Below are 9,958 nucleotides of genomic sequence, written 5' to 3' on the forward strand. Positions count from 1 at the left end.
CAGCACTTAATGGTTACTTTTTATCGCATTGCTTCAGAAAAAGTCCACCAGAAAGATGAAAATTACTTTTGAAGACAGATAATTTACTTCTGGTGCACAGTGTGTGTTGACTCTCTGAGGAGGTCAAACTGAGGTCTAAGAAACCCTGTAGGAGACACTGATATGCATCTAAAGAAACAGTAGTCTCTTCACACATACAGGATCTTCAAGCAGCTTCTATTTTTAGATTCAACTGTATATTTATAATTGACTACCTTCTTCAGATTATTTATTCTGTGGAGCAGCAGTGACAGTGTGACACTAAAACTGCAGAGTGAACGTTAATTGCTGAAACATGTCCTGCTGATCAGCCTGCCTTGGCAGGGGGAGCTCAGGGAAGGCTGACAGCTTGTCATGGTTGGAAAATGAGGAGCGAGGAGTCTTATTTTAGCTACACACCAACCAGCAGCTTGGCTATTTTACCATGTGTGTGAGTGTGTGTGCACGACTGGAGGACCGTGCGTGCGTGTGTGTATGTGTGTTATATTAGGACTCCTCGCCATTACTATTAACAAACTTGTGTCAAATCCAAAACATCCTGTGCTAACTTTGCTCCTACGGAGCAGGTAGCACGACTGGCGGCTAGCCGCAGCTAACTCTGCAGGAAGGAGCCGCTGGCTAGCCGTTAGCACGGAGCTAATTCATTCTTCATCCAACAGCTCCGGTGAACTTTAGCTAGCAGCGGGTCAGAAATGCCCCGGTGATTTATACCCTGCTCTCGGGTTACCGGCCGGAGACTTCAGCCAGCGTTAGCCTAGCTTTAGCATCCGCTAGCTCCGCTAGCAGCAGCCCCACCAAAAACCCTCTCAGCCCGTCTCCGGTAGCAGTTCTCCCGCGGCCCTTACCATGTCTACGGCTGTCTCGGCGGGGCGGGGGAGCTCGGTTTATCCGATGACTGTACGCCTTAGCTGCGCTTGGATCGATCAGATCGGCTCCGCTCGTCTCTTGTTTTGATGTTGTTGTTGTTCTTTTTTTTCGGTCCCCCCGCGGAAGATGTTTTGTTCGCCTCTCCCTCTCTGCTGTGAACCCAGCCCTGTCAGCGAAATTCACTTCCTCAACCGGGCTACAGGAAGGCGGCTGCAGCAGTCACAGCGGGCCCCGGTTGCATGTCCGGGTCACTCCGGGCTCCCTCCGCCGCAGCCAATAGCGAAGGAGCGAGAAAGGCATTGCCAAGTATGGAAAGAGAGGAGTGGTGCAGGAAGCATGCAGTCAGAGAGGGCAGCAGCGCACTGATGGAGCTCCCCTAAACCTCTGAACCGGCACAAACAATCATAACAATCATTTTATAGTCGTGTTATAAGTCTTGTTCTTCTTGTGGCGGGGGTTAGGGTTAGAATCCTGTTGACTCCTGAAGAAATCAGCCTAAAAATGAAGATGAGGAGCTTGAATGTGACAAGCTAATTGCACAAAGTGTGATGTAAACACCGAGGGGAAAAATTACAATAATTCAGCAATATTGATTTGTATATTTGGGAAATGAATTTGTACCATTGCGAAGACCTAATGATATTTAACATTATAGGAATGTTGTTATTGATTATGAAGAGGTGGCAGAACTTTGAGTTGAAAACCAGCTATAGGGCTTTGAGATAAGACAAGGAGAAGGAAGACAGAGGTCTCAGTGTTGATTTTGGAGACTTATGTCTGCAGGATGAATCACCTGCAATGCCACATCTTCACACAGTCTGAAGTGTCCTGTCAGTGCCCATGCTAAGGGAAAAGTTTAGACTTTTGCATTTGTTTGGATAGCAGCTTGACTGGATTCTTTAACTCCTTCCTTAAAGCCAGTCTTTTACAGAAATGTTTTCCATCACATTGGTTTTACAGTGTTTGTTAATTGTTCTGTCTTTGATGCACTTCTATGTACTTTGTTCTTGGAAACAAAAGTTTCTGCAGAAATAAAGTGTCATTTAAAGGTTAAATTATATGTGCTATAAATTTAAGGAGTCTGCTAATCATCCTTGGCAGTGTATGACTTGAAACTGTTGTTTACATTTGCAATGGTTTATCAAAATGCAGTTTTAAAAAAGTTCACTTGCATATTTTCTTTTTTAAAATTAGATATAGCCATGTAAGGTTCTCATAAAGTGACACAAAAGTGCTTTCTAAGATCTGTGCTTATACATCCTGTTTTACTCACATACAGGAAACTTCTATGTGAACCAGTTCAACATCTGCATACTGTTGACTGTGTGTGGGCAGCTGCACTTTGACTTCCAGTGTCCCGTCTGTTAGAGTCTCAATAGAGGAAGAGAATTTTCTTACAAGCCAGAAAGGTCAGTCTCAGTAGAAATATGCTGGACTCTTTCACTGCAGAAAATACCACATGAAACAAAACAGAGGATAAAAGAAAATGGTGAGTTTGCATGAAGGCTTTGCATACATTTGCATACATGTTTCAGTATTATCAACTTGACAGACACTTTCATAACAGGAACTCAAAATAGGGAATTGCTGCTTTATTTCTACTAAAACCATATTTTAATCTCTACTTTCTTCAATCAGTTGATCCAATAAAGCCAAAGTGCTTTAAATTCATACAAAAAGAATGTAATGGAGCATACTGTACATCTGAACAAACAGAATCAGTGGAATAAAACCAGATTAAAATACAGCACTACAATAATTATAAACTGCAAATGCAGAAACATTGTTTTAAGAATTTTATTTGCTGTAGATATGCATTGCATCAAATTAAATGCTGTTAAAAGTAAATGATATTTTCAGTTGTGGTTTTGAGAAACTTACTTTAGATTTTTATTTACAGTTTTACAGCACTTTTATTTGTAACAGAGCAAACAAATTCTAATAATAGTCGCATAAGAGACATTTTCAGTTCTTTTGGCACCGCGATGAACTGAAGCTCACGTGACGTCACTATAGTCTCGCGATATTTCGCGAGTCCTTCTTGACAGCGGCAAACATGGCGGAGGACCACGGACGGAAATGGGACCGGTGCTTGGCTGATACTGCCGTGAAAACAGGTGATTTTCTGTCCGTACCTTTGTTGTAGTGCCTGCAGGTCGTCATTAGACCCTCAGCAGCAGGTCGCAGCCCGTCGGGGAGGCGTGCGGCGGGTCAAGGCTGCAGACGAGCCCCTTTTCAAGCGCCTGACCTGTAACAGCCGAGTCTCACTGAGGTCAAAGTGAATGCTGCATAAAACCACATTTTATGTCAATGATTAAAGGATATATCTCAGATAAATACGTATTGAGGTTGTATATAAGTTAGTCTTCGTGTTTTGAGTCCAATTTAGAAATAAAGTCACATTTGGTGTCTCTAATAGATTATACAGTGTGAGCTGCCTGCAAATAATTCCTCTGGTATATAATAATATAATAATCTGTGATTAACACACAACTCATAAATAACTCTTTAACTTTGATTTGGTAGCAGAGATTATAATAGTCATGTTTTATCCAAAAAAAAAAGTGTTATATTTTTTGACACACGCATATAAAGAGATGGACAAAAATGCAAAGGTTCCTGTACTTGTAGGAGTATGAGGGGTTCTTATGTAAACTGAAGCTACTAGTAATTGAAATGTGATTTGTATTTCATCAAGCTGGTTTCAGTTATGAAAAGCATGCAGTAGAGATTTAATCCAGCGCAGTGTTAACCGACTGCTTAATAAAGCCTATAATGTTCAAGGTTCGGATTTTTTATTCTCTGTTTCTATCTGAAGAAGAAATCAGCTCCACACCATCTGTCCATTTTTCCACACAAGCACACGTTTTTAAAAGAAAGTGCACAGTGAAATATTTGCTTTTACTTAAAAAAAATGTTTTAATAATTTTGTTAAAAAATATTTTAAACTAAATCATAGCAATGTCACTATGACAAAATATTTCCTGAAAAGACTTTATTGAAATAACTTATTCTATTTGACTTTCAGTGTGGTGAGTTTGGTTCAGCTCCAGAAAGAGCATCTTGTATAAAAACTGACCAAGTCTTCATTCAAGTTGCAATGGCGTGCTGTGACGACCCCTATAACAGGGGAGTGCAAGGAAAAATATTTTTATAGCAAGATGAATGAAAACTGTAGTAGCAATGCTTTTAACAGAGAAGGTTTATATGTTCATTCACTTTTTCACAGACTGCAAGGTGACCAAAGACAAGATCAGTTATTTGATGTGATGACCACTATATTATCTTTAAAAACATTCACAAGGTGCCTTTGCACGCATTTATGAGGGGAATCTGCAGAGAAGTTGTAGAACTAACTAAATATAATCTATCTGTGGCTGTAATCTGGCTCAGATGCTTCTGTCTGTTCATGCAGTCGGACTACATGAAGGTGGTTCCTAATGACAGTGTCCTCTGTTGCAGAATTAAAAACTGAGAAAATCATACACCTCCATGGTAGTATTACATAGCTGTTTTTTTTTTTAAAGAAAACATTTTACATTTCATATTTTACACACAGAAAACACTGACGCACTTTGATATTCAGTCATGATTAACAGAAAGAACAGGATGTAGACGTCTTGTCCTTTATTTCTGGTTGTGGCAGGATGGATATTCAGCTTAAAAACCAGCCCAAGTGTATGATGCAAGTTGCAGCGATTTGTTGAGCTGAGCCCCGTGAAATGGAGCAGCCAAACAGAGTATTGAATAAATAAAAGATGTCCTGGAACATTTCACAGCACGCATGTTTATAACTGTTAAAACTACCACTTAAATAACGGCATAAGTCAATGATCATTTGTCTGTGAGACAGCTGTATTAAACTGTATAAATGTAGATTTCTTGCCCTCAGCGCTGATGGAACAGCATGATCTTTACAGCTCTGAACAGATCGCTTTGCAGCGTCTCCGCAGAGTGTTGTTTCAGATTACGTTTATTTGTGGTATTTGGCTTAGTGTTGATCTAATGCTCAAATACTTAAAATGGCAAACAGTCTGTCCCAAAAGAAATTGAATGACGTCAACTTTTGGTGCAATAACATGTGTTCCTCGCTGTGAGGGAAAACATGTGCATTGTGGCATTTCTTTGAGCTCAGTGAAGCAAACTGCCAGCTGTGCCAAGGTGTCTCTGGTAGCCAAAGAAACCCAGCAGCACATGTTCTGCTCAGGGGGTCTCGGAGAAGCTGTGCTGTAAGTTCCAAATATTTATTTCGGGTTTCGTGCAATATATAATTTATTTTGAGGCATTCCAGTCATCATGAAATGAGATCTAGAGATGTTCCACGAGTTCAGATTATGTGGCAAAACCCTCTGAAGACACTGCAGAAGGAAAACACTGCTCAACAAAAGAAGACCATGCAGACAGACTTGGAGCTCTCTAAACATAGTTAAAGGTCATATTTTTACTGAGTAGTGATAAAAATGAAAAGACCCTGATTGAGGTCATGTCCATCTCTCTCTCTCTTTTTGTAACGTAATGAGAAACTGGTTTTATGTGGGCTGGTCCTGCGGAAGGAGACAATCAGCAACATCCTCTTGATAAAGCAAAACAACTGTGTTTATTGGAAGTGTGGTTTTTAATTTGAGGAACAGCTAAACAATGCTTTTGAGACTAACCATTAATGATCAACAGCCATCAGAGGCAACATGGCGTTCATGAAAACTGGCCGGAAAAAAAAAGATTTGGGATGAATCCTTGGCCTGTCGACTCATATTTCACTCACATCGTGAGTTTTGCAGCTTTTACATACAAAATCTGAAAACCTTCTTAGTTGCCAAATTGTTTAAAAAAAAAAACAGCTACGAAACAAAACCTGCCCTTTTGGATTCTTCTAATCCACAGAAAAACTCTTAGTGGAGGGAACGTTACATCTGGAGGCTGTCAAACACCCTGTGATAATGATATTGTCTTTTCAAACATAATTTCATCTGAATTATTCTATACTTGTGAGCACAACCTTGTTTGTCATTTGTCTGCAGATCGTTGTTGGACCAACTTGTCTGCAGGTTCTTGTTGTCCAGTGAATGCTCCCAACTAGGAAATGGGACTTTTACAATTGGTCGCTTACCAACTTTACTGTTGCCTAAGGATAAGCAGTCCACCCAGTCCTCACTGTGACCTCTGCCGATTGCAACACCGTTGCTATTGTTTTGGTTGCTAGGACAGGAGGTCTTGACGGTCGTAACACGAGCTACGTGCAGTTTTTGTGTCCAGGCAGTGATGGTTTGGCCGGCCGAGTGTCGTATTGAAGCTTCTGTTTCCTTGAACTCCATGTCAGCATGTCTGCGACACGAGCGGTCCGACCACAAACCCAGCCGCACACTCGCCCGCCGCTGCCAAGCGCAGCGGCTGCAGCTGTGCTCGCGACCGGCAGCTGTTTACTGTCGGAGGCCGGCCGTTTGAAGAGAGGGATGACCAATAAAGGCATCATGTCAAGCATCACATCATCTCTCCTCTCTCTGGTGTTTACAGAGCGTTTTCTTAGAGCCCGGCAGTGTCACAACTGACCCGAACTACTAAACTGCTCACAAGAATACGTTCTCCTGTGACCTGCTATTGGTTCTAATTTAGATCTTTTTTTTTTTGTCATTAGTTGTTTTCCTTTTGCATCACATTTAATAATCACAAGCGATATTTGTATTTCTAGCAGTCTGTGCCCACAATATTGTTTAGCCATGTTTTGTATTCACAAGTATGAAAGGCCCCGGCCATGCTGTCCACCTGAAATGACTGTGCTCACATTGTGACGTTAAGGAGCTGCGTCTGCCATGTTCAGTGCTTCTGTCAGAGCCAGGGGGAGTTCAGACTGTTCCAAAAAGGGCCTGAATGTCTGTTGGAAAACAAACTGTGGTTGGATGTATTGTACACTCAATACCACAGACTTTAGTGCACTAGTTCTATCAGTGAAAAAGATTTATGGCATCAAATCCAGAAGATGCTGAAATATTTAGCATTAAAAGTTAGACTGAACCATAAAAACCCACTGTGTTGTTGAGACGCACAAATTTACGAATGGAAAGAAACGTGCTGCACTCTATCTTGTTAAGCTATATAAGCTATTTACACAGTAATGACTGTCATGATGTTATTTCACATCCATTGATCTCTTATAATGCTTCATCCAATTCCAGCTTGAGGGGCGATGAAACAAATCCCAGCTGACTTCATGAAAAGGCTGAAATGACCCCGATCAGGTCACCAGACCCTTACAAGTCAAACACAGCGGCCGCCGGCCACAAGTTCATGTTACACTTAGAGGATTTTTTTCTTGTAAGTAGTAGTAGTCACCAATTACCTCTAACACATTGTTTGGGATTGTTGGAGGAAGCCCAACGACACAGAAAGAAAACTCTCCAAAGACCCCCAAGCCTGGATTCAAACCAGAGGTTTTCTCGGTGTGAGGGAGGAGCGTCAACCACTGCTCCACTTTGTGGCCTCACTGAAACACTGAAAGCTTAAAAAAAAACCCAACTCTGCAGTTACATCAGTGATGAGCAAAAATTGTTTGCAAAAGTTTTATTCAAAATCTCTGATGGAACTTTATTAATTTATGGAGGAAAAAAAAAAAAAAAAAACCAACCAAAAAGCTAAATTGAATCAGAGCGAAGCGAAGGAATCGAGCACCTCTGGGTTTCATTTTCTGCCTGAGCATTTTCAGGCCTGTGGGTGAAATAGTTTATATTCTCCTCCTGCTCTAAATGTTTTTTTTATCATAATCCGCCTCTTCTGGAGATGGCCCGACAAAAGAAGAGACGCCAACAACAGATATTGATCTGCTTTCATATTTTGCTCGAGCGTTACTGTCAGCAGAAAGTCAGAGGCTTCGGAAATACTCTGGCTGCAGAGCAAAGGACCGGGCTTGAAGCGCAGGGAGAATCCTTGATTTAACCGAGTCTTTGCTTGAAGTGGCGGCAAGGAAATATTTATTGTTGATGTGCTCTGATAATGAGGATGTGTGGCGTCTTTTGTGGTCTTGTTTGACATTTTAAATTGTGTAATGGAGAACAGTCTGAAGGTTCTGGTTCAGACACGTTGGTCATGCTGCATAGCTCTCTGAATCCAATTAGGAGTCGGAGGGGCCCAAATGGCTGTTTTTATGTGTTTTGTGTGCTGGCTGGCCTGCTGTTGGGTGTGGCCTGGCCTGCAGCGAGGTGAAGCTAGAACGCACAAACACATTCCTCCTCAGAATCTTTCTCAACTTCCACCGATTATTGCCGATCGCGGCGCTGGCTGGGTTTTCCCGATCGCCCCTGGTCTCAGACGTCACCGGCTGACCTCTGACCTCTGATGCCCTCTGCCTCGTGGACACTGTCATCACTCTTCAGGCCCCCCCCCCCCCTTACCTGGATGTTTTCAGATTTGTTTTGTTTTTCTTACCCCTCTCAGCTCCTCTCTCATAATGAGCAAGTCTTTCTCGGCCGTGCTGTTCATCCGCTCGCGCAGCACCCCACTGACCTCATTTCGACAGATTTACATCTGTGCCAGTTTGTTTTAGTACTGCGTCAGCCGGGATCATTACCTCACCACCGACATCAAATAAGCTGAATTTATGGCTTATTATGGTCTCTCACAGTCTCTTTATTTCTTCTTGCAGTGACAGGCCTCGGTGTTGGCATCGTGTTTTCCGTCCTGTTCTTCAAACGTAAGTAGCCACCGCTTTTCTGTAATCGACGCTCCTCAAGGCGAGGCGATTGTAATGGTTTTGATCTTCCAGGCCGCACGTGGCCCGTGTCCTTCGGTTCGGGCTTGGGACTGGGAATGGGATACACCAACTGCCAGCATGACTTCAGGTCGCCGTACCTGATCCATGGCCGCATGGTGAAGGTGAACGAGCGGCCGTAAATTGTTGTTGTGTGCAAGTTTTATGACACACGGGCACGCCATGCTGAAATGTTTTCTTTGTTACATTCCAGGAGCAGTAATGAAGAATGGAAGAAGCTTCTTCTCTGTTTTTTGTGTTGTTATTTTTTTTTAGCCACTTGTTGCTGCCCTGGCACTAATATCCAATAATGTCCACATTGCGTCTTTGAAAAGGTATTATTAGATGTATATTTAATAAAGCCATTGTGGAGAAGTTTCTCTCCCCTCTGTGTTATTCTTGAGTGAATGTTGGAGAAGAATGAAATGTGGTTTGGGGGTGGGAGGTAATTTTGTGTGTTAATGAGCTGGGAGACTTGAACTCCTGCTGTTTTGGAATGAGGGCCAGGTTCAGCATCTGCAGCCCTCTTTACTGAGTGGGAGGATGAAAAGTTGCTCTGAATGATGGAATAAAGAAAGCGCAGTCCGTGTAAGAACAAAGAAACTTTGAAATAAATGTTTCAATTCGTGTGTGTGACATGAACTTGCATACAGACTGTCGGCCTGTGTTGTTCTTATTCATGAACTTTGGTTTCTTGTCATGCAGATGGACCGACCCATAGCAAGCAAGACAGAAATAAAAAGTTTATTTTTGTCAAACCAAACATTGTACGGCATGCTTTGTAGTCCCGGTTTCAGTTAATTGAGCTGATAACCGTGACTGTTTTCTTTCAAAAAAATAAAATATTGACGTCTATAAACCAGGAAGAGTCTGTTCAGTTTAGTACATTCGTTAGCTGTCTGCTTGGCAAGATTGTTCTGAATGTGATTGATCACTTATGTGTGGTTGCATGGGCTTTTTTTCTATGAGAGAAGAGGATGTGTGTGTGTGAGTGTGTGTGCACGCGCACATGTTTATCCAGCCCCCCGGGGAAGCAGAATCTGTGGAATGCAGAGAAATGCCATTTCTGGACTGTGAGCACGCTCTTATTACTAACAGGTGAGCTCTGCACTTTGCACATCTGAACATAACACATGTAAACTTTCACATCATAGGAAACGCTGCTGCATGCGCCGCCATGTTTTCCCTCTTCGTCACACTAGGAGTTTTCTATGCAGTGTAATCGTATACATTCCTGCGCACAATGGAATCAAAGTAGGCGTCCAAAAAGCCAGTTTCTTGGGCCCTGGTTTACTGCGGCGCATCTGGCACAGA

The 9,958-nt window shown here is 42.3% G+C and overlaps 2 protein-coding genes across 2 annotated transcripts in view; one reads left to right on the forward strand and one right to left on the reverse strand.

Annotated features, from left to right (window-relative positions):
• The window catches only part of capzb (capping actin protein of muscle Z-line subunit beta), a 12,578-nt gene extending 11,451 nt beyond the window's left edge, over nucleotides 1-1,127 (reverse strand). Inside the window, exon 1 of the mRNA XM_030092397.1 lies at nucleotides 885-1,127. Coding sequence (XP_029948257.1) covers nucleotides 885-887 — 3 coding nt within the window. The 5' untranslated portion in view covers nucleotides 888-1,127. The remainder of the gene's footprint in view (nucleotides 1-884) is intronic.
• Nucleotides 1,128-2,896: 1,769 nt separating this feature from the next.
• Nucleotides 2,897-9,020, forward strand: LOC115389048 (MICOS complex subunit Mic10). The gene is made up of 4 exons (XM_030092413.1): nucleotides 2,897-3,023; nucleotides 8,540-8,587; nucleotides 8,660-8,769; nucleotides 8,859-9,020. The coding sequence occupies exons 1-4, from the start codon at nucleotides 2,963-2,965 to the stop codon at nucleotides 8,865-8,867; spliced, it is 228 nt and encodes a 75-aa protein (XP_029948273.1). The 5' UTR covers nucleotides 2,897-2,962; the 3' UTR covers nucleotides 8,868-9,020.
• The last annotated feature ends 938 nt before the right edge of the window (nucleotides 9,021-9,958 follow it).

This window comes from Salarias fasciatus, chromosome 5 (genome assembly GCF_902148845.1).
Source record: "Salarias fasciatus chromosome 5, fSalaFa1.1, whole genome shotgun sequence".
Lineage (NCBI taxonomy): Eukaryota > Metazoa > Chordata > Actinopteri > Blenniiformes > Blenniidae > Salarias > Salarias fasciatus.